The 24,751-nt window shown below is 41.9% G+C and overlaps 1 protein-coding gene across 1 annotated transcript in view; it reads left to right on the top strand.

Moving 5' to 3' along the window:
* Window positions 1-14,751: 14,751 nt before the first annotated feature.
* Window positions 14,752-24,751, top strand: part of Lamc2 (laminin subunit gamma 2) — a 57,857-nt gene continuing 47,857 nt past the window's right edge. Inside the window, exon 1 of the mRNA XM_047521350.1 lies at window positions 14,752-15,047. Coding sequence (XP_047377306.1) covers window positions 14,969-15,047 — 79 coding nt within the window. The 5' untranslated portion in view covers window positions 14,752-14,968. The remainder of the gene's footprint in view (window positions 15,048-24,751) is intronic.

Here is a 24,751-nt window from a genome sequence, read left to right as displayed (position 1 = left end):
TTCAGGATGTGCTGAGGTAACCAGTTAAAACTTGCCAGAGGATGCTTTTGCAGTTGGCTCACAGTTCTTCATTCACATTGGTTTTGATTGTCCCACTCCTTTTATTTTTAATTCCTTGTTCATTTTCAGGCCTTTCCTTATAGGGTTAGCAAGAAACTGCTCGTTCTGGAGTTGCCGTTTGTGACCCTGAACTAGAAGATTAAGTCAGGTTTTAGAAATCTTGATTTTGTCCTATTTCCTCCCGTGTCCAGCTTAAGAACACTCTAAATATTAAAACTTAATTACACAAAAATCCCACAACTTGAAGGAAGTTGACTTTAGACGATTTTTTGATGGTGTTGAGTCAAAACAATTCATTTAAGCAAAGAGTAGAGTAGAGAAATTACTTGGGGGAAAAAGAGGAATCTGTCCTACAGAATTCTATATAGTTTAGGTAGCTATTCTGCCCTCAAAGGGGCAGAGGATATTACCCGACTCCTCAGGTGTGGGTGGCACATAGTGACTTCCTTCCCAAGAGGACAGAGGGAAGGGTGGAAGAATAACTGGACAGTAGAGAAAACTGGGAGATTGACATGCAGCTGTGATAAATCGTGTTGATAGCCTGCACTCTTGTTACAATGAAATAAAAAGGGTATTTGTGGCTTCCGCCCCTGAACCCATAACTTCAGGATACTGATGAAAAGAAAAGGAGACAAATTCCAATGGAGGGATGTTTCACAAGGACCTAATCAGTGTCCCTCAGACTGCCAAGGTTATCGGAACATGGAAAATGCAAGAAACTTCCATGTCTTTAGACTAAGTGAAGAGGAGTCTAAGGAGATGGGGCGACTACAGATATTGTGGCAGCCTGGATGGGATCCTGGAACAGGAAAAGGACATTGGTGGGGCCTGAAACTGTAGCTCAGTGACAGAACTCAGGCTTACCATGTTTGAGTCTCTGGGTTCAAGCCCAGCACCTAAAAATAAAGACAAAGAACAGATATTGGGTTAATACTGAAGAAAATCTGAATATCCAAATACAGTATGAACTTTAGTTATAATAATGTACTGATATTGATTCATTAATTCTAATAAATCCTAATGTAAGATGTTAATAATGGGGAAACTGAGTATGGGTATATGGGAATTCACTGTATTATAGTCCCAATTTTCTGTGAATGTATAGCTGTTCTAAAATACAGAGTCTATTTAAGAAAACAAAAAACTGAACTGAAATATGAGTTCCACTGTTCTTGTTAAGTTGGATGCACAAAGTCTGATCGTGAACCAGGAAGTTCCAGGCAGTAGGAAAGCTGTAAATATAGACTATGTAGAGACTATATAGACATATGGTGCTGTGAAGAGAAGCATGTTTTAAAAACCCCAGCACCCATTCCGGACTCCTTCCCCTCATACAGATGAGAGCCGATACTTCCCATCAGACATTGTATGTTTTGACCCATCCATTTCTCTTCACCTTCATGCAGACAACACTGTGAAGTAGGTGGGTATTTATCTATACAGAAAAATGAGGCCTGGAGAGGTTCAGGGCCTTACCCAAGGTCACCTTGCCTGCAGGGGTGGAGCTGGGGTTCCGCTCACTCAGTCTGGGCCCCTGGAGCCAGGGAGCTTTGAACCTCCAGGTGTTGTATACATCTCTCTCTGGTTCTTCTCATTCCAGCCTTTCATGGGCTCACACTCTCTCTAACCAGAATTTTCTGTAGTAAGTGAATGGTCAAGTTTACTCTGACCCATGGTGTCAGCTGTACTGCGTAGACTCCACAGAGCAACAGTGGAGGTGGGGCGAGCGCCAAGTGGGTGGGCATCGCTCTGCAGTAGTGCCTGGCTTCTCAGCAGGACCCCACCTGCAACCTGCACTCACATCCCCACAGGGACTTGGAGTGATGCCACATCCCCCCTGTAGTCAGTTCTAGCCTAAATCCAAGTCATACCCTTCTGATGTCTTAGCAGCTACCTACCCTGGGGCATATTCAAGTGGTTTCCATAATGAGCATTAGGAAACCCACAGGTGCAATTAAATGAGGCTTCCTGAAACTGAATGCACTCTCCCAATCCCGTATTCAGAAACGTTGGCTCCCTTTTATTTATTAAGTGAGGTAAAATCACATATACCCATTCACATGGAGAGAGGCAGGTTCTCTTTCATGTTGGCAAGAGCCGTATGTAAGATTTTAAAAGAGATACATGGGACAAGTTATTTGCAACAGCAACTTCTCAAACTCAGCCTTTTCCAACAATTTCCTTAAACAGTCAGAAAGCTCACAATTTAATAAAGATCCTTAGAAAGGCTAGTCGAAGCAGAGACTCATTCGGTAACTTCACAAACACAGAGCTCAAAGGTAAAATATTCCATCTCGACATCCTGCTGGAAGAGTCAAGGCCAGTTCAGACCCCTCAGAGGGAAGACCAGGCCCCTGGAACACACTGCTTACTTTCACAGTTCCCTGGGGTGTGGAATGGTGATAAGTTTTCTTTTTCTTTTTTTTCCTTTGGTTATCTGTGTTTCTGAAGTTTCCACAAAGGATGTGCTTTACTCTTGTCATAATGAACATAAACAAGAAATGATAGTACAAAAAGAAAGAGCCCATTGCTGTTTGGGCAGGAAATTGCTCACCTGGAAAATAGCACTGCCAACAGGCACAGGAGCTGTCCTGCCTGAGACCCACCAGGCTTCTCTTGGAGAGAAGCGCCTGTTTCTTCTAGGATGATAGCAGGACTCTGGGAAATTCCATCTACACTTGGTGGGTTGAAGATCTGGCAGATGGTTCGGATAGTCTGGGTCCATGGAACCACAACGTAAGTTGAAGATACTTCCACAAAAGACATCTAGCCAAGGTGGGGACAGAGATCAATGCAAAGAATTGATGCCTGTCAGTCTGCCACAGGGAAATGGGGACGTGCCCATGAACTTCAGAAATGAGGGCCTTTGTTCTGAAGCTGCTATGTTTGTTTCTGTTTCATTTCTTCTTACGAAACAACAAGAGAAAAACAACCTTAGGGACCGATGTTGATACCATGAAGTCCAATTTTTCTGCATTGTGTAGCAACTTCAAAGTTCAGAAGATTAAACAGCTCCAGAGCAGGTCCAGCTTCACCTAATGTAAGGTTTTCTGTAAAGGGGAAAATGGAAAAAAAAAAAAAAGGGGGGGGGGGAATGGGAAATATTTGAGGCTTTATGGGCTTTATGGTCTGTGCTGTCACTGTTGTGCAAAAGTGTCCATAAACAGTATGTAGGGGAAGAATATGAATGTGTTCTAATGAAACTTTCCAAAAACATCTGGCAGGCAGGATGTGGCCCAGAGTCAGAGTTTTCCAAACTCTGGCCTAGGCGGATCGCAACAACCCATCCTTCTTGCTAGCGATTAATACCCAGGCTTAAACCAATCAGTACAGAGCGTTTTCCTGGTGATAGGTACTGGTTTGGAGATAGACGTTTGATTGAGGAAGGGGAAAGCTGTTGTTTGACTTTGAGAGGAGAGGTTGGAAGCAAGCACATAATCCTGATTGTGATTGACATTGAGTCCACAAAAACAGGGGGAACCAGGCTTCATATGAAGTAGACTCTGGGTGCTGGAACAGAAAGATAGAAGGTGGATTTTTGATCATTTTTTTCCCACCTAACCTCTGGATTTTCAGTTATATATCCCTATAAATGTTTATTATAAAAATCACTTTCAGTGAAGGTTCTCTTACTTGCAGCTAAATATATCCTCTCTGATGGAAAATTTAAAAATAAGTTTATGACTCAACATTTGCAAACACTGAAATAAGTTAACTGTGCTGCCATAAAACTTCCTAGGAAATAAAAACTATAGCTTGCTGGGTGTGGTGGCGCACGCCTGTAATCCCAGCTACTTGGGAGGCTGAGGCATGAGGATCACAATTTTGAGGTCAGCCTCATCAACTTAGCAAGACTGTGACTCAAATAAGATAATAAAAGAAGGACTGGAGATGTAGGTCAATGATAGGGTGCTTGCCAAGCATGACGAGGCCCTGGGTTCAATACTCCAAAACTCAAACACAAAACAAAACAAAAAGCTACCTTAACTCTTTTTGATTGCCTACATTGGTAAGTGTGGGTCTTCCAGGGGACAGAGGAGGCTTGATTAAATGACCTTCAGTTTGTGGAGCCGTAGATTGGGGGATAAGCTCCCTATGATGAGACCAAGAAGCTGGATGCAAAGAGGCACTGAGGATTTGAACCTCCTCCTCTGTCTTTCCTGCACACTCTAGTCTTCAGCTCAGGTCTCTTCCTTCACCATCTTTGAGATCTAAACACCAGAAAGGACTTCTCGTTAGCATCATCTCATTTGAGGTATGTTATTTCTCATACGATTCTCTCTATAGTTACATGCCATTCCTTTATAGTGATTTTAGTCTCTCTTCATTCTATAGAGACATGAGTTCATTTTATTTTGACAAAATAAGAGAACTTGAGCTTTAGAAGTGTTTTCCCCCAAATCATGTAAAATCTGCATAGTATTAACTTAATAATCTCCCTACAATTTTAAAGGTGTAATCTATATAAAATATAATTTCCCCGGTCATATCAACATTTACACTGACCTAGAGAAAGATAAATGGTTTCAGCTTTGCAAACTAGAGGCTAAACACGTATCATTCACTCATTCCAAAGGGTGTCACTGAGGGATGGGCAGGGCGCCATGCCTTGTTACAATACAAAGTCCCTGCTGCCATGAAGCTTATGTTCTATGGTGGGAGACGGGTCATAAATACACGAATCTTATGTTCTGTGGTGATCAGTAAAAGGAAAAGCAAGGAAAGGACTGGAGAATGAGTGGATGCGGTGGGAGGTGACATCTGTCCTAGTCACCCTCAGGTGGGGACAGCTTTGAGGTGGCTCATACTTCCTCCTTTGAGAAACAGCAAAGGAAGAGTGGAATGAATGGGAGAGAGAGCTGCAGAGGAGAGACAGGCAGCACATGTCACCCGCCACCTTAGAGGCCACCCTCTAACTACTTTGGGTGTTATTCTGAGGAAGATGGGAGTCACCAAGGTGGTCATTAGCCTATGTATTCTCTGATGAGCCCATCTGTCCCCAACAATACCAAAGACGGTAACTTCACAGATGCCTTACTGGTCGTTGAGCTGATTTACAGTCTTCACGGTGGAGTAAGCACTTACTGGTTGGATCCAAGGGATTAATTCAGTGCAACTTAGTCTACCAGGACAAACCTTGAATCTGTACCGCGTCATTTTCCCTTCGGCTCCCTTCATGCTAAGGAAAGTGTGTTTCTGTAGCGCTTGCTTTGTCTCATCCTTTTCCATAGGTTAGGGTAGAGCTGCGAGGCACTGTTTACCAAACATCGGCCACAATGCCCAGCTCGGCAGCAAATCAAAAATATCCATTGAGCAAGTAAATGAAAGAATGAGCACAACAAAATTTTTTTTTGAGATACAGGATTCTTTATAAAAACTTATATCAGTAAAATAAGTTAAGAGAATTTAGCCTAGGGGTACCAAAAAATATTTCAAGCACACTTCTTTCTTATATCACATATATGATATAATATATATGATACTATAATATATGATATATATATATATATTTAAGATAAAATCACATATTCAAAACCTGCTATTGTGGTGACAGTTTTTCTGGGTAAATTCCATTTACGATACCTGAGTGGATTTTCAAGAATGCTCTAGAAAGTAAATTAAAACTCATTTTTCAAGGACTTTGTAAAATCCTGCATTTCTCACAGAATACCCTTTAAATACAGCAATGTGGATGCTTTACTTTACAATTGTGGCAACAAAACTATGTGCAGCTTTCCAAACGTTAGACTCAAGAAGGTGAAACTAAGTATTTTAGAGCAAGGAACAAGCCCCTGAGTTTCAGGCATCTGGTTAGCAATTTTATTTTATTAAAAGTGATATTTGCCAATAGAAAATCATGGTCCAAAGAATTTACATAACACATCAGGTAAAATTTATGCTGGGTAAAATTATAATAGTCAAATAATTAACGATTAAGTATTTGCTTTCAAAAATGATTTTTTTTCATCAGAAGTGATTCTACCTACTGATTAATTTTGCAAGAACTCAAGACTGAAATTATTAGACTGCTGACCACCAGGTACCACATTTAAGTGGTCACTGTGAAGAAGGTACTTAGTGATGTTCATTCATGAAGAGGATTCCAGAGAGCCATGACCCTGTGCTGTCCAGTATGGTAGCTGGTAGCCACGCATGGATGTTAAAATTAAAATTCAGTTTAATTAATTAAACATTTAACTCCTTAGTCACATGACACGTATTTAGTGGCTACCCTGTTAAGAAGCATAAATATGGAATGTTCCTTATTTTACAGAAATTTCCACTGGACAGTGCTGCCTTAGAAAGCACAGATGAAAAATCAGGTTGCTAGAATCTCTAATCAAGCAGGCAGGGAACTTGCTCTGGATAAGGAAGACTGGTTTCTGGGAAAAGAACATCAGATCACACTAGAATGGCTCTTTGGAAGCATCAGTGAGTTTAAAGATAAGATAGTACTGGTTTGTTTGGATGTTCAAAAAAAGTTGCTAAACCTTCATGCCAGAAATTATTTTAAAATTTTAGTTATCACAACCATAGAAACGAAATGATGTACCCCATTTGTGTACAATGAATCAAAATGCAGTCTGTAAAAAATAAATAAGTAAATAAGTAATTTCAAATTTTTTAGTTATCCTAGAACCAGAAGCAATTTTATTTTCATCTATTTGTACCAACTTAAAAGAATGGGTGGTTTTTATGGATGGAGGAAAATGTGGCAGAAGAGATAGCCCCCAAAGATTGGCATGGTAAGCAACATGTCCTAAAATGATTGTGAATTACCTTGAATGTGTAACACATGGTTTAATCTCCCAGATGAATTTGGTGCTGAATACTTGTATCAGTTCAGAGAAGAGGAAGTTTTGGGGCAAGTTCTTGAGAACTGGAGTGAGCAGAAAGGTGAAAGTGAGGTTCAGTGAAGATGTGTTGATTGTTACAGTGGAGGGGAAAGAATCCAAATTAGAATTACTCAATGATAGGATCCAAATAGTCGGTTCATATCAAGGACAAAATCAAGAAGGCACATAGACTGATCCTTTGGTTCCCACTTGGTGCTGATGGCTTGGAGGCAGGGCCAAGGCTTGAGCTCAGAAGACACTCTTGTGCACATCAGAAAAAAGGATCCTCTCTGGGCAGACCACCTAGAGAACAGGTTTCCTTCCTCCCGACACTTGCAGGTCTGTGCTCAGGTGCAAGGTGTGGCGAGGGAAGCTCTGGATGTTAGGGCTCTACTGCCGCCCCCCCACAACGTCCCCCCTCAGCTGGGTGTCCAGGTGACTGGCATGCACCCTCCATCAGGAAGTGTCCGAGCAAACCCTAAAGCACCCAAATGTAAGATACTCTTAAAATCTGGTCTCTCTTTGTCAAGACACCTGAGAAAGCTTGAGGACCACAGAAGAGCAACCAAAATCAACACCAGGATGCGTTCCTAGAATGTCTAACAATGAGATTTTTCAGCCAGAAAGATGAAGAGCCTTTATAATAAAGTTTCTAAAGACATAAGGGATTGAGGAGAGGGATTCACAATTAAGTACTAACATCAGTATTATACTTCTAATATAATAAGAGAAAGTTGATTTCACGTAGTGGACCAAAAACTAGAAAATATAGATATGTAAGAGCTGGATTACAGATGATAAAACCACAGTATCTCAACTAGGCAATGTCAGGGAATTTTAGGCTGCATTCCTAAACATTTAAGGTTAGTGTCACAAAGCAGCCCACTCCAGAATATCGACTGGTGCTTCTGTCAAATACAGTGTAGTTCTGGTAGGGGGACCCTGGTCTGCACCAGCCATGGCATTGATGTGCCGTCCCTTTCAGCTCTGTCTCGGTCCCAGAAGAAAAAGCAACATTGTGGCTGACTTGTTAGACAAGATCTGGTTCTGAGAGTAAATTCATTAAAATAATTTTATCTATAAAGTTCATAGGAATTCTACAGAAAATTCTGACAGGAAAGATTAGAATGCAGATAGTATTAGTCAGTTTCTTCTAAGATGGAGCTTGCATCAGGTTTTGAAGGATTTGAAGATTCAGAATTGCCCTTTCCTTAGAAAATATGGAATTCAGGATTAAGATCTAAAAACAAGGGGCTGGGGAGATAGCTTAGTCAGTAGAGTGCTTGCCTTGTAAGCACAAGGCCCTGAGTTCGATCCCCAGCACCCAAAAAAAAAAAAGATCTAAAAACAAATCCAAAAACCTTATTGCAAAGGAGATTGTTCTACCTAGAGCTCAAGTAATACGTACTCAGATGTGTGTAAAATTTTTGGCACAGGTCCATTTCAAGCTTACCTAAGGTACAGAAGATGTTTTTCAATTTCATAGGAACAACTGTTGCAAAACCAAGTAGCTATATTTTGCTTTTCTAAGTTATGTCTGCAAGTTGTGGTAATGGAGAACTCTGAGAAAAGACACCAGTAGCTTTGATAAAGCAATGGCAAACCTTGTTTTTCTGTGTGCTCCTACAAAAAAAGCAGACCACAGAAACAATTGTTCAGATAATTCAAGCCTAAAATATATTCATCTAAAATAGACAAATAGTTGAGGCAAATGTGTCATTTTGGTTGAGACTGTCCGAATCACTACATTAATTCTCTTAAAAATCAATCAAAGTAGGACATGTTGAGGCCATGAGAAAGTTTTAAGCTAGTGAGGAGGGTCTCTAGATTTTTCTGTGATGGTAGTAGCTCTCTCCAAAATTGTGGTACAGTTGAGCAGGTCTACATTTTTACCCAAATCAGATCCAATCTGCAGGCTTCCTGCAAAGAACCACCCAGGAATGTTTGGGGATTTCTGTGTAACCAAGCCCTGGAAAAGTTGAACCCAGGGATATAGCTACTAAATTCCTGAGCTCTTCCAGACTGCTCAGATTCTTTCCATTATGCCGAAAATAACCTCCAATTATTATAAGAAGTTAAACTGAGTTACTTAATAAAGTGTTCTTATACCTGGATTAAGGTATCAGACCAAGAGGAAACCATTTGAGATCTGATGGGATGACGTATAGGACATCACAGAAGAAAGCGAAGCCATACACTGAAGAATATTTGAAGGTAATATGGAAAGGAAAATGTACCCCTAAGAGCTAGACCTGTTTATGGCTGGTCTGCGGGAGAGGACTCACTGTAGAATACAGTGTGTATAATAAGAACCAGGCAGTTCAGATTTTATTTGAGATCCAACTCCATTTTTTTAGTTGGAGAAGGCATGTTTATCTGGGGAGAGGTTGAATTTGTTTCTATATTGCATCGGAATAACTCTCGAGAGAGGTGTTGGCATGGGTTTGTGAGGGAGCCTGGGTAACCTCAAATGGGAATGTTAGCAGCACCTGCCTGGCAGTGTGGCCTCGCCCCTGACGGCTCCTGGCTCTGAGCCAGGCATAGCAGAATATTCGGTACCGCTTGGTGGTCAGTACTGTAATTGTCAAAATTACTATTAGACATTTAAAGTATGTCCAAAGTTTCCTATTTAAGACCGAGGATTGGACTCTCTGTGCTTGAGTTTTTCAGAGTTAATATTTTAAATTTGAAAGGTGGATATGTTTCAGATTTGAATTTAGAAGCACATTTAGAAACATTGTTTTCTGCACTCATTTCCAGACCTCTGACCTAGGAGTGGCCTCCTCTCTTGCAACTTACCTTGTCCAACCTGACCCCTACCATTGCAATCCAGAGAATTCTCACTGCAGTGAGCTCCTTTGCTTCTCTCATTCAAATCTGAACATCCATGGTCCATATATAACGGTGGTTGAGGAATCACAGTCAATAAGCTCTATTTCCCCTACTGATTGACATTTTACAATTGAGCTGACTACCAAATTGTGTCCAAGAGGACACAACAGCTGAAATTCGTATGCCCTTGAGAATCTACTAAACTTCCCAAAGAATCTTTTCCCCCTGTTGTGTTTTCTGTCTGTTTTGTCTTTCTCAGCAGGTGTTCCTCTCCTCCCTGTTCCTCCTCATCTGTTGTATTGTTAAGCAAACAATGGATTTGAATATTTCTGTCTGTAATAGCTACACCCAAAAGAGGCAAATGAGGTTGTTCTTTGTGCGTTGATTTCCCACCACATCCCTGGCTGGATGTACCCCTCTCCACCACAGAAAAAGCGTCAGCTCATCACTTCAGTTCTGGCCTGACCCCTGTGGCTCTCGGAAGACCAGCTATGGGCACGCCATATATGTTTCTCTATAACATGGAAGCTTGCCACTGCAGCCAGGGTTTTGCTTCAGTAAGCATGGTTTTTTGGAGTCCAGCCAGCTTAGGAGAATTTATGCAGAGGATCCAGGAAACATTGAACCATTTCCATTTATGGACATTTTCCTTTAACAATTAAGAACAAAAGGGAGTTAAAAAAATTCTTCCTGACAGCTATATTTTATATTTAAATGTTTAATGCCAATGCTGACAATTAAAACTATCTGGGGAGATTTTTTTAAAGGGCAGGGACCAAAGGCCCAGTTTTTTGCTGGCCTGTGAACAGCCAGTGCTTCAGTTTTTATCACAAGTGAATCTGGAAGTGGGTGGCATTGCCAGACATTCCTTCTGAGAGTTAACTAAGGTAATGACGGAAGTCAAGGCAAAAATCAACATGTATGTCACTTGTAATTCTATTTGGGGGCTTTTGGGAGGAGCGATGACAATTCTGTGAAATGATTTACACAGCATCGTGAAAAGAAAAGTCCCTTGGTGACAATTGAGCTGCAAACACAACAGTGGACCCAGGGGACTTCCAGGGCCTCAGAGCGGATGGCCACGCCCTGTGGGAATGCCCCATGCCTTCCTGGCTCTGTGGCTAGACAGCTCTGTGGGGAGCATTAGTCCCACCCATGCCAGGGTCACACTCTGGATGACTGTGGCAACTTTGGGGAAGATGATACAAATATCCAAGTGCTGACTTCCTAGGACAAGTTCAAGATGGGTTTGAAATCTGTGCCCCTAAGCAAACATTCCAGAAAGGCGTCTCTTACCTTTTGTAAGAGGTTTTAAAGGGGATGTCCTCCTGCAATTCTTGGGTGGGATTTCCGCCTACAGGCCTGAGATGGCAGCTCAGAGCCAGTAGAGCTGGACTCCTAGCTGGGGCCTTTGTTACAACTCTCACAGTTACTGATGTGTTTTCAGTGGTGACCTGGCCTTTGCGTATTTGATTGAAGTTTTGTCTTATTATTAAATAGAGTGGGTTTTCTCTTGTTTTTTAGATTTTTCTTTTTTTCTTCCTTCCTTCCTGCCTTTTTTTTTTTTTTGATACCAGTTTACTGAAAAGGTAGAATTAATGTACAAGCAATTTATATTTTTAGTGTACAATTGTCTTTTTTTAACCACAATTATATTTCAGACTCTTTCTTTTATCCCTAAAAAATATCCAGATGCCCCATCACCACTGGAAAACACAGATCTGCTTTCTTTCCTTGTAGTTTTTTTTTTTTTTTTTTTTTTTTCCTTTTCTAGAATTTCATATAAATGGACTCACATAGAATCTAGTCTTTTTTGTCTGGCTTCTTTCACTTAGCACAATGGCTTGAGTCATCTTTTTAAAACTATATCAGTAGTTTACTCCTTTTCATTGCTGAGTAGTATCAAGTTGATTTTTGTGTGGATTTGAAGAAAAAAAGATGTATTAGGGTCATACAGGAAAACAAATAGATTTTTGTTGTTTTTTTGACAAGCATGCTAATTAAAGTTAATCCTAAGAATATATTTAAATCCATTTTACCTTTACATTTTACCTGAAATCTAAGATCCCAACTGACTTTGTTCTAAATGAAATTTAAAATACAAAATTTAAACACGTTAAACAAAAAAATCTGTGTGTGAAGGGAACTTCCATATAGATAACAAAAGTATAAATTTATTAATAACTCCCAAGTAATTGTTGATAACCTGGAAATGAATCTGGGTTAGGTCAACAGTTCCATAGATATTTAAAATTATGGTTAATCAATTAAAAGAAGGCTTGAAACAAAAATCCCATCTTTCTTAAATGCTATTTGTTAGTAATTATAGCAAAGAAAAACTGGTGCTTAGTGATAATAATTATAACATCACTAATATTAACAAAAATAAAAATTATAACTATATTTGTGTAGTGTATAGTAGGTGCTTGGTGTTTTCTGAGCACTATATAGGTCACTGACATATTTAATTTTCCCAACAAAATGGTGTTTTATTATTATCTCTATTTTACAGATGAAGAACTGAGGCTCAGGGAAAACTAAGCAATCTGCCTTATAGCGTGAAGTCAGGATTTGGCCCTGGGAATCTACAGCATGCTTAATTCTGATAATGCACCAGAAAAGATTTCTTAAAGTAGTAAAGGGGGTTGGTATTGTCCATGATGAGGTGGTGGATGAAGCCACAGCAGGAGTCAGACAGGTTGCTTAGATGTGTGAAGGGGCCCAGAATAAGGCAAAGAGGTAAGAGCTGAGAAAAACTGGACAGTGCCTGTCCAAGACACTTGCATTTTACAAAATGGTTTAAAATCCTGTGCCATTCACACAAGAGAAGCTGCATGTTGGTCCAGATCCTGAGGACCTGCTGTTGATTGGCTGTCCTGGTCCAGTTGACCCCTGGTCCAGGGGTCTTTTCAGAGCTAATAGCTTGAGAAAATCCGAAGTATTTGTTCAAAGTCATTTTGACTTTGGTTTATGGGTGTATGCCAGTCATCCACAATCTGGCCATCTTGTAGTGATTGTCAATAAATAACCTTTGATTGCATGTTCAATTTATTCAGTACAGTGAATTTGTCTTTCTTTATGATGCTTTTTAATCTGACTAAGAAAAATTTATGAACTGTGGAGCCAGATTGCCTGATTTTGGATCTTTGATTGCCACTTTGAGTATGTTACATTACTTTCCCATGCCTGTGTTTTCTCATCTGTGAAATGGGGCAGTTAATAGGATTATTCTGAAGGTTAAAAGGTTAATATGTGTAAAGGTTTATAACAGTGACTGACAAATAGTAGGCATTACCTCTGGGTTCAACATTATTATTATCACTGTCCACAAATGGTGATAGATGAAAATATCTGCTCCAACTTTCAAGATATGAGAAACTATAACGATCTGTGTTAAAATGAAATGTAGGGGGCTGGGGAGATAGCTCAGTCGGTAGAGTGCTTTCCTGGTAAGCACAAGGCCCTGGGTTCGATCCCCAGCACTCCCAAAAAAAAAAAAAAAAAAAAAAAAAAAAAAAAAAAAAAATGAAATGTACCTTCAAGACTCCATTTGCAGGGCCCTGTTCTTTTTTCTGCAGAACGCTTGAGCATTGCACACCATGGATGTGTAGACCTGCAAGAAGCACAGTACTCAGGCACGGGGACTCGGTCTCACCCGGCACCAGCTACTGGAAGGGGAAATTCTAGACACCTGGTCTATGGGAACTGAAATGTTAGCGGTAACTGGACACTGAGTTTCAGATCCTGGGCAGAGTAGAAGAGACAAGTCTGGGATGAGAAAATTGAGATTTCCTTTCTATTCCTCATTTTTTGTGATGGAGATTTTAGAGTGGGTGCCAACCAGGACCTTCCCTGCCCCTGTTGTTCTTTGGTGCTGTATTCAGATCCTACTTATGCCTGAAAGTCTAGTTGGTGCTCCATAATCTGTATAAAGCCATCTGCAGCTGTCCCAGTCAGCCTACAGGGGTTTCAATGATGTGCATGAACTGAAATGCTTACACCTCCTACAAAAATGTATGGGTGGATGGACTGAATTGTTAGTTGTTTAGACTGTTGTCCACAGACCTATCTAGAGAACAGTCATTCGTTTATTCAGTGCACAGGTATTTTGGGAACCAGAGTAGTTGTTTTAAACAGATTGTGTATACGTACATGTGTATATATAAACTCTAGTAGCTTTTAAGTCTCCAACAGGAAGCAAAGCTTTCTCTTTGACATCTCTCTCTCTCTCTCTCTCTCTCTCTCTCTCTCTCTCTCTCTGAATTATTGCCTCCCCAAGAGAAGGGATGGTATAGAGACTACCAAGATTTGCAGTTTTCTAGATATTATTTTACCTAGCACAGTGGATTTGGATGATGCTCACAGCTGGTCTCAAGAAACATTTCCATTGGGAACATGGATGGAAAGTAGCATGAGAAATATATTCTGAGATGTTAAAGGAATATGAAATCCGGATCCTCCTTCCTGTTCAGTTGAACAGAACATTAATTGGGCACTGGATGTGAGCTAATCACAGTCCTAGTGTTCAAGGTTGCAAAGTGTGATAGTCTTCCTAGGGAGGCGTCCTGTCAACCGGTGACCTGATAAGTTGCTAGCCCAGGGGCTGAAGAGTTAGGGAGGCCCAGGAGAGGAACCTTGGTCCAGCCTGGTGATGGTGGGGGGCTGGGGTCTTGGCAGAGTGTGTGGGCTGGGGTACTGCTGCTGCACTTCAGAGAGAGGTGACCTCCTTGGGAGAGTGGAGCGGTTCCGGTTGGCTCTCTGAAGCTGATCAGTCTTCCCTAGTGCCTTAGACCAGAGCCCTAAGAAGGCTGCTGGCTTACTTCTGAGTCTGTGCACATGAGACGGGCCTCCCAGTTTGAGGAGGGAGGTGCTGCCCTGTACCTCTGTGAATTCTGCCGCGACCACCCGGGAGGAGGGCTCTGGGCTCTTGCGCATTCTAGGGGCCGATCCCGGCCGCCGTCTGCGCCACGCCCTGGCCGGCCAGGTGTGCGCTGCTCCTGCGGGAGGCGAGGGGGGAGCGCGCTCCCAGCCCGTGCGCTGTTTGTCTGCCTCGCAGGGCTGGGTCCTCCTTGTTCACAGGTGAGTCACGCCCTGAAACACAGGCTCTCTTCCTGTCAGGACTGAGTCAGGTAGAAGAGTCGATAAAACCACCTGATCGAGGAAAAGGAAGGCACAGCGCAGCGCGGAGGACTCCCGGCCGGCGGCGAGGCGAGGCGCCGGGCAGCGACCCCCACCCGGCCATGCCCGCGCTCTGGCTCCGCTGCTGCCTCTGCGTCTCGCTGCTCCTGCCTGCGGCCCGGGCCACCTCCAGGAGGGAAGGTGAGTCGGCTTCCGCGACAGCCCTGGCTGTGACCCTGCCTCTCTCTGCAGACCACCAGGGCTGAGCACCCCCGAGGATTCCCACCGTGTCTCTAGGGCCCCTTCTCCCCGGTATGGGCTCCTCCAGAGACCGGTGTAAAATAACACGAATATGAGAAAAAGCCGATTTAAAAAGTGTGTTTTCCTTATTTTTAAAATGTTTCTTCTTGATTCCTGTTTTTCCGCCCCTGTTTAATCAGTAATATGGATAGGAGTTGTCTTCCCAGGGTGTGTTTTTATTAATGGGATTTGGGTGGGAATTTTTCCATGACTTAGGAACAGCACAAAGATTGGAAAGGAACTTTTTCAGTCATTGTGTAATTCATGTTCCATATTGGGGATGGAAAATGCTTTAACTTTTGTATAAGATTACTTTTTATAATTTTTCATGCATTAGTCATTTAACAGGTATTTATAGGCACCTATGTCATGCCATTTGATCTTATCTAGGGCACCCATGGCTGTCATGCCATGAGAAGTTACATTCATATAAACAAAACTTTCTGAGAACCTAGCAACTGTTGACTGTATGCATGTGTCTCTCAGACCACATATAACACATAACGGTGTTTTCTCGCTATCCTTGATATTGTCCTGTGGAATCACCCTGAGTTTTCGCACTTATATTGCTTCCTGATGGCACTTCGATAATCATTTCAGTAGATCCATAGCCAAGAGCCATTCCACACCATGTATTGATTACTAAAGTCCTTTTTTTTTTACCCCCCTAAAATAGTCTTGGATGAACTTTCACCCTGTCCTCCTCACTCCTACTTTAAAAATCATGTGTGAGCTAGGTGTGGTGATGCATGCCTGTAATCCCAGCTGCTTGAGAGGCTGAGGCAGGAGAATGGTAAGTTCGAAGCCAGCCTGGGCAATTTAGCGAGACCCTGTCTCAAAATATTAAAAAGGCTGGGGATGTGACTCAGTGGTGCCACACCTATCATGCATGACGCTCTAGGCTTGGTCCCACAACCACAAAAATAATTAATTTAATTTTTAAAAAACTACAAATGATTGCCATATGCACAAAAAGTACAGTTGTGAAATAATGAATATGTGCATTGGTTTGACTTTAGTAACCATTTCACCATGTATAAGTATTTTGAAACATCTTGCGGTATAACTTAAATATATACAATTAAGATTTTTTTAAAATGTATGAAAATGGCCACGAAGGGTAGGTTCCCTTAGGGTTAGGATAATAGTTGTAGCCTAGTAGAAAACACCAAAGTAGGAATAGTTTCTGAATATTAGAATTAAAAAGAACAGCTTATGGATCAACTTACTTAGAATCCCTTGATTTAAAAAGTAAGAATTGGGAAGTGGATTTGCTCCAGGGCACACAAGAGAGTCATTGTCAGAGGTGGAGCTGGCCTTCCTTAGATCCAGCAATTCTTAGACTGGATCATTTTTGACCACATTATAAAGGCGAAGGAACAAGGTACACACACACACACACACACACACACACACACATTTTTTAACCTGATAGATAATTATTGAAGTGAATTTCCCCTTGGCTATAGTTGAATGTATATGTGTATGTTAGTGTTAGGTTACAAAAATAAATATGTAGACTGCTATGGATGGTTTAATAACATGAGACTCCCTAGCACAAAGCTGGGACTCTCCCTTGGCAGGAACTGCTTCTGAGCATCCCATGTAGACGCGAAGTTAGAAGCAATGTTCGGGCTCATTTTCTGCCTTTCTCCTACCTTGGAGGCTGTCCGCTTAAGATATTATGCTCCCTCCTCAAAAGGTTTCATTTGGGTGCTCAATGAGAATGTGAAGTGTTTGGTGTTAGGGAAGAGAGCTCAGACTTTTCCATTCATGGCATGCTGGAATGTGCTGGAAGTTGGACTGAAAGTTTGGTACCTGCCCCATTCCAGAGGGCCCTGCATCTGAGGGTCTTGTGGACTGTACACCTGTGGAAGCTGAAGCTACTTCTGGCTGTTCTGATGCAGGTCATGTTGTGATACCAGATGTGGCCAGCAAGACTTTCAGGGCTGGTCTCAATAAAAACTTTGGAGTCAGCCTCACCTGACTAAAAATTTGACCTATTCACTTCCTAGTTCCTTGTTATTACCAGGAACTGCTTGGTGTCTGCTTCTTCGCCTGGTGAGTGGAAGCAGTAGCACTGTGCAACCTTGTAGGGTTGTTGAGAGGACGGAAGGTTATTGTGAATGACCTTCGAATGTCTGGCATCACATTTCTTTAAAACGTCTGCAGCCAGCAGGACACGTACAGTGAACTTAACGCCAGAGATCAGCGAGAATAGTAGGGACTCCACCTCAGGAGCTCGTGGTGTGAGAGGACATGGCCTGCAGCTCCAGTGGTTGGGACCAGAGTTCCAAGCGGGTGGCATGGCTGGAGAAGGAGGGAGGAGACAGGAGTGAGATGAGAAATGAAGCCGTGGTCTGGCTGTGAAGGGCCTTTCGTGCCCAGGCCATGCAGTTAGGCTGGTGCCCTGAGGGATCTGTTTTTGGAAGGTCACTCACTTAAGGGCTTGAAGGATGGAATGGAGTGAGGAGAGCCAAATAAACGGCCCCTGCAGTAATTCAGGTGAGAGATGATGGGGGATTTCATCATGGCGGAGGAAACAGCAAGAAGAAACAGATTACAGAAACACTGAAAAGGTAAGATCTAAAGAATTTGGCAATCCAGAAAGTGTGCATTAAGGCTACGAGTAAGGGGAAATTGTGAGAAATGAGGAAGAGTCCGGGTGGATCTGGGGCTTTAGTTTGTGTGAACGGCTAGGCAGCAGTTCCACGAAAGGAAATGAAGGTTGTAAAAGGGGATCAGATGTGGGGCAAGGTCGGGCAGCGAGTGGAGAGGAGGAATGAGTTCCTGCGGAGCTCTGCTGAGTCTGAGATGCCAGTGAAGATGGCCACCCGTCCCCCGGAAGAGTCAAGCTATGATTTTAGAAATTTAGAAGAGAAATTTGAGAGCCCACAGGTGGAAAGCAAAGCCTTGGGCACACATGAGGCTACCTGGGATGTAGAGGTAAATGAGCTGGCGCCTAAAAAGGAGCTCGAGCAACAATGCAGGAGAACAGGAAGCAGCACTGAGGCCAGGGAGCATCAGAGGACCAGGGCTCCGAGAGTCAGAGGAGGAATTTCAACAGCCTTGGTGCACTAACTGGCATCAGATGTCCAAATGTGTCTGTGCAGAAACGGTGACTAAAATGACACTATTGGACCTGCCATCAGGTAAATTTAAAGCAATTTTTCTTTAAGAACGGTGAATACATAATTTGTGGTTTTTATAGATCATTAATCCGGCTCGATACTGGAAAAGAGGTGCTGTGGAGAGTAGAGAGGATTCCTGGGAAGGTGTGTGCTCCCTCGTAGATCCTGTTATTTAAACAGTTGAAGTGCTGTGGTGGTGTGCACAGAAGTGCAGGCTTTGGAGTCAGACAGGTCAAACCCCGTCATTGACCATTGTGGGACATTTTCCTTGAGACTTGGGCAAACTTCTTCATGTATTCTCAGTTTCTGTTTCTCTAAAACGACGATGACAAATTATTGTGATCGTTACACGGAAAGCACTTTGCACAGTACCTGGTAAGCACCCAGCGAGTCCCCAGTGCTCTTACTGTTAGGACTACCCAACGGTATGCGTGTCAGCAGATTGCCTTCTGGGTTTCAAGCGGTGAAGTCTTTGAAGGGGTTTGTGTCAGTCAGCTTTCCTTTATTGTAACAAAATACCTGAGATGATCAACTTAAAAAGAGGAGATATTTATTTGGACTTGAGTTTTAGAGATTTCAGTCCTTGTTGATTCTTCTGCTTTTGGGCCTGTGTCAAATTTGTGGTACAGAAAACTGTTCACCTTATGGTGAGTGGGGAGAGGGGAAGAGAGAGTGGGAGAGAGAGAGAGAGAGAGAGAGAAAGAGAGAGAGAGAGAAAAAGAGAAAGAGAGAGAGAGATCCCACAATCTCTTTCAGAGGCTCTGCCCCAGTGACCTAAGACCTCCCACTCGGCCCTACCTCCCTTCTAGTAGCACCATGAGCTGGCGATCATGCCTTTGACATACTGGGTATTTGGAAAACATTGCAGATCAAAACTATAGCAAGGCTTTTATTTACTCTACTTTCCTTAGTCCAAGAATTGTAACTAGGAGTCTTTCTATTCAGGTTAAAATGAGCCCCAATTTTTACTCAATAACACAAGTGCAATACCTGACGAAGAACCCAAAGCAGATTGAGGTTCCCAGATCAGACTTCCTGTCATTCCTTCGTGTCTTTTGTCACTCACAGACCTCATCATACAAATTCATCAAATTGGTCACTCTTTAGGATAAGCCCTAAAGGTGGAAAGATCTCCTCTCAAAATAGTCTCAGCCAACTTGGTTTTGAAAACAGTTTACAATATAGATGTAGTAGTAAAATGTCTGTTAATATTTAACTTAGTAAATTAGCCACACATACCTATTTAAAGTCATGGCATTTATAGAATAAATACTAACACATAAGCATTGACCTGTTCACACTTCATGAAGTAATTACATTTGCTCTTTCCGTTCACATTTGTCATTCCTAAAGCCACTTTGATAGTTTCTCACGCTAAGCTAGAAGACTTGAGATATATTCCTAAATCTCTTTAGGATACTGTCACTGGAAAGTATGCAATTTTCAAAACTTTGGAAAAGTTTAAAAATTATCCTGAAGTGCCCATTGTGATCTTCACAGCATATCATCTTGAACTTATTTATGACAATCTCAGCACTCAGGGGAGTGGGATAATGCCCAACTATCAACCGTGTTGATAGCTTGACCTCTTTCTTACTGAGTACCCAGTACACTGATGGAGGACATTTAGCTTAACATGTCTTCCTCAAACAACACTTAAGTAATTGGGAAAGTGCCCTGTAATATGTGAAATTCTAAAAGGACTTAAAAGTGGTCTCTTTTCCCCTTTAGGGATAATTTTGGTAGAACAAAAACCTCTACCTTATATTTAAGCACATTCAGTAAACAGGAATATGGAATTGGGTTGGAGTGTGAGCTGGAAATTCCTATGTAGGCATAAATTTGGGATATCCTAAACCCGGGGCAGCCACTGGTTAACTGCACTGGTCCAAGAAACTGAGGAGAATGTTGACGTGTGATCAGTGTTTATGGGAAGGTCAGCATGAAGTCAAATCACTGAGGCAAAGCTGGGAACATGCTTCCTATTTAAGTTCTTGTGGCTCACCCATGTGGACATTTGTTTTTCCTGGAAAAATTTACAAGGACAAGACTTGAATCATGTATTACAGAACAGTGTAGAAATAGGAGCTCTACCGATACCAAGAACACTCTAATTTAGTTGCAAATTAAGCCTAGTAGATTCCTGAATCTTTCCTGGGGCTGTGTTCTAATATAATCCCCAGATAGATGATGCAATATTTGAATCATATGCAAGGCCAAAAACTGTCTCCTCAGTGTCTGAGGGTGACTCTGTGTCTGTATATGTCTCTCCACTGGACAAACATTTACTTGTTTATGTCACAGTGATGAAAGTAAGGGCTGATCAATGTAAGGGCTTGAGTCTTTCCTTTCTGTCCTATCAGGAGAGTTGGTCAGTCCATATGCTGGACTTCTTCAGGACTTGCAGACCATTTATAGAATTCCAGCTGTGTCTTTTCCAGATCTTATTTTTACTAATTGTGGGAATATGAATTTCCACCTTTGAAAAAAAGTCAAGTTGTTGCCAAATCATTTCCCACTACTAACTTAAAAAGTAGACAAATTATCCAAATGTTCAGTTACACTTACATGGAACATTTCTTATAAAAAGGCTTACGTTTTGCCACTTTTTTCTCTTACCACATATTTTAAAACTAAAATGAGAGTAGATCTTGAGGGTTCTCTGCAAGAGCCTCTGGTTTTATAAATGAGGAAGATGATACCCAGGGAGGTACATTGACTGCCTAGATTCTCAATGGGTCGCAGCAGAGCTGGGTTCCAGTTGGGGTACTACTTTCACAGATGGGAATTCCAGGCACTGGATGTCGGTACCAGGTTTCAGTTGCCTGTTGGATGTTCTTTTGCCACAATAACTCCTTGGCTTATTTCTCATTCTTATTGTGTATTTTCACTTAAATTCATTCTCAGTCTTCATGGAATCTTGACCTTTTGTAAGAACATCTCCTTTGTCTCTAGCTGGGACATCACGTCCTATTTTTAGGGGTGGGGAGTGTATGGGGGATTGAACCTCAGGGGTACCTGACCACTCAGCCACATCCCCAGCCCTATTTTGTATTTTATTTAGAGACAGGGTCTCACTGAGTTGCTTGGTGCCTCGCCATTGCTGAGGCTGGCTTTGAACTTGCAATCCTCCTGTCTCAGCCTCCCAAGCCGCTGAGATTACAGGCATGTGCACTGTGCCTAGCCCTGTCTGTTCTTAATCTCCATTTCTGCATTTAAGTCAAACATAGTGACCTTTTTTCCCCTAAAAATATCAGAGAACAACGAGTTAAAACCAAGCTCAGCTCTAGTTTGTGGGCCTTGGGCCCTTGACAAGAGTACAGATTTCAGATTACCAAGTGTCTTTTCTTTGTTCAACTCTGTTGTTAGATTATCACACAGCTTGGAATGAACCAAGTGGCTCAGATAAACAGTAGGATGGTCATGGGATGGTAACCCTTCTTTCTGTTTTACTAGTCATTGTTTTCTGAGTCTGTGCATGTGAAGCTGTGTCTAGAGGTTATTTTCCTCTTCCTCCTGGAGACTACTGGAGTCTTGCAGGAGCAGTTCAGTTTCATGGCCAGAATGTTGACCTCATAATCTTTGCACCTACTACTATTTCAAATGACTGCCTACTTTGCTCTTGGTAAGAGAGGATTCCCGGTGTTTAAAGATCATTTCTCGGGTCCAACAGTAGTCTGAGCCTGCTACTCTGGCCTCATCTAGGAGTCCGTACCATGGTAGGAGCGGGGTCTTCACATGCTGAGGTCTGTGAGGGACCAGAGGCGAGGTCACAGCTGACAGGGCTGAGAAGTGGCCGCAGAGAAGCAGCACATTTGTCCCACTGAGATGCAGGACAGCTTGCTTCCTCTCCCAGGTGCAGACTTGTGGTCCAGGTTCTACCTGGGATGTCTGTTGCTTCTCTCCACGGATGTCCACGGAGAAGAAGTGGACTCTTCATCAAAGTCTTGATGGCTTTGGCTTAGAGTTGAAAACATGGTCCATATTCTGTTATTCAGAATTGCCTAAGTGCTTAGAGAACCAAGCTTGCTCATTCCTCTCTTGATGACCAAGTTCCCAAGAGCCTGTTTAACTCATTTTCTAACTTCAACCAATGTGGTTTTAATTTGTTGTTTTCAAATGGAATTTTTTCAGAAAATAATTTTTAAGTAAGATTATTTTACAAATGCACTTCAAACATACTTCCACAATGATCACAAATTACCATCATTCCTGGTTAAGCTGAGTATTATAATAGTGCATGGTAAGCACACACATATGTAGGTGGGTATAGCAAAAGCAAAAAAGTCCTTGACTAATCTCCTCGTAGGCAAACATATTATTCACAAAAGCAAGGAAAGGTTTAAAGAGAAAAATTGTTCATTAGATAACTTCTTTTTTAAAGGAGCTAACAAAACATAAATTTAAATGATTGAAAAATCAAACTTTATATATACTCTAATTATCTCCAAAGATGTCCCCCTACTAGTCAGAATTTCTTTATCAACTTTTCTTTATTCAGACTCCCCACCTGCGATTTCTTTCCTTTTGGTCCTCTTTGCTTCAGGGGTCACCTCTTGCTATAATTTTCCTTCTCCAGCTGCTTCACAAAGGGGCATATGTAGACCCACATGCTTTTTAACAGTCAAACATTCTTTCTATATTGGAATGCTTTTCTTTATAGATAGCTTCAGAAATATAGAAATCTCTATTTCTGTGATCAGAGGGGCATAGGGTGATACGTGGGAGACTGAATATTTTCATGTAGATCCTTACCACAAACACTGTAGCTGATGCCAACTGTCTTGTCATGGGGCCTTTAAAGGTGCCGGTTGTGTCCCCTGTATCCTAACCCTCTCTTCCTTTTACCTCTGAACTCACTCAGACTGAGTCCTCGGATTCAGCCACCACCCTCATGAGATTCCTTTGCTGCTCAGACAAAAATCGATGCCCCTAATTCCCCTGTTGACGGGCCTTTCTTTCCCTTTCTGCACAGTCTGCCTGGGCGCGGGCGTCCCAGTGCAGTGTTAGGGGAAAGATCTGCAGGTGTGGTCTCCTGGCGCAGCCCTCACCAGGCTGAGTCACCGCACGTGCGAGTTCACAAGTCTAGCTCGTGACATAATGTATTATGAACTCTTGGTTGATAATAGGCGCCTCCTTTTAGTCCCTAGCCATTCAAAAGGAAAATGTGGTGATCTCAGTTTCATGCTCTTGATGACTTAGACTATTCAGAGCTGAAAAGATTCATCCACGTTCCATCACCCAGAACGGCCGTGTGATCAGAGCCAAGCTGTCATTCCTCTCTTCGCAGTGCACCACACTGCGGCCCCGCTCACACTGGGGGACAGTTACATGTCCCGGGAGGCAAATGGATCAGGCAGAGTAGGTACTGGGGGTTCTGGCTGTGTTGACTGCCACAATGTGAGAGAGAAGACTGAACTGCGTTAAAAGTCTCCTAGTGAGGGAAAGACCCTCTTCTAACTAGAAAACATGGCAGGACTCTTTAAAAAGGTAAAACCGGAAGTACATGTTCACCCACTAAACCATAAAGTTCAAGACCAAAATAAAGTTTGGTTCAAGTGATGAAATATTCAGATTTTGTTTTGAAGTATTCACTCAAACTGAGAAACGTACTAAACTTTAGAACGAAAAAATTCCCTGCACAATGTTTTCAAACTAGAAAATGCATACAACATTTCCATTATCACATCTAAGGATAATATTAAAAATATTTTTTCAATCTTGAGTGGCTCAGATTCAAAGACTGGTTTTATAAATAAGAGCATAGCTTACTGCACCTTTGATACCAGAATGATAGACAGCAGGGTATCTTTTTTTTTTTTAAATATAGTTTTTTAGTTGTCAGTGGACTTTTGTTTTATTTATTTATATGAAGTGCTGAGACTCAAACCCAGTGCCTTACATATGCTAGGCAAGCACTCTACCACTGTGTCACAACCCCAGCCCAGGTGTATCTTTCTTTAAATATAAGTAACATGCAATTCAAATATTCATAAAAATAATTTTAAAAATATGTTAGGATAAACTAGGTATGTGGTGCATGCCTATAATCCCAGAGACTCAGTGCTGAAGTAAAAGGATCCCAAGTTTGAGGTTAACCTGGGCAATTTAGTGAGACTTTGTCTCAAAACTAAAAAGGTCTGGGAATATAACTCAGTGGCAGAGTGCCCCTGATTGAATCCCCAGTACCACAACAACGAAAACAAAAACCAAAACCAATAATAACACCAAAACATACTATTTTCAACTTAAATTTTACTCACCATGTTTGTTGAGTCTAGCTTCTTATCAAAAGACCTCATTAGCGCTGACTTCATGGAAGTGCTCGTTACCATATTTGAGTCTACAAGGACTGTCGGTTTACAGAACAGTCCTTTGACTCTGGAGCAGGGAGTGGTGTCCCGTAGTTCAGTTCGGTTAGTTTTTGTGTAACTTCTTCAAACAAACAAAAGGGGAAGCTAGTTGAGTCTTTAG

Source organism: Sciurus carolinensis, chromosome 12 (genome assembly GCF_902686445.1).
Source record: "Sciurus carolinensis chromosome 12, mSciCar1.2, whole genome shotgun sequence".
Taxonomy (NCBI): Eukaryota; Metazoa; Chordata; class Mammalia; order Rodentia; family Sciuridae; genus Sciurus; species Sciurus carolinensis.
This window is presented reverse-complemented; position numbering and strand designations above follow the sequence as displayed.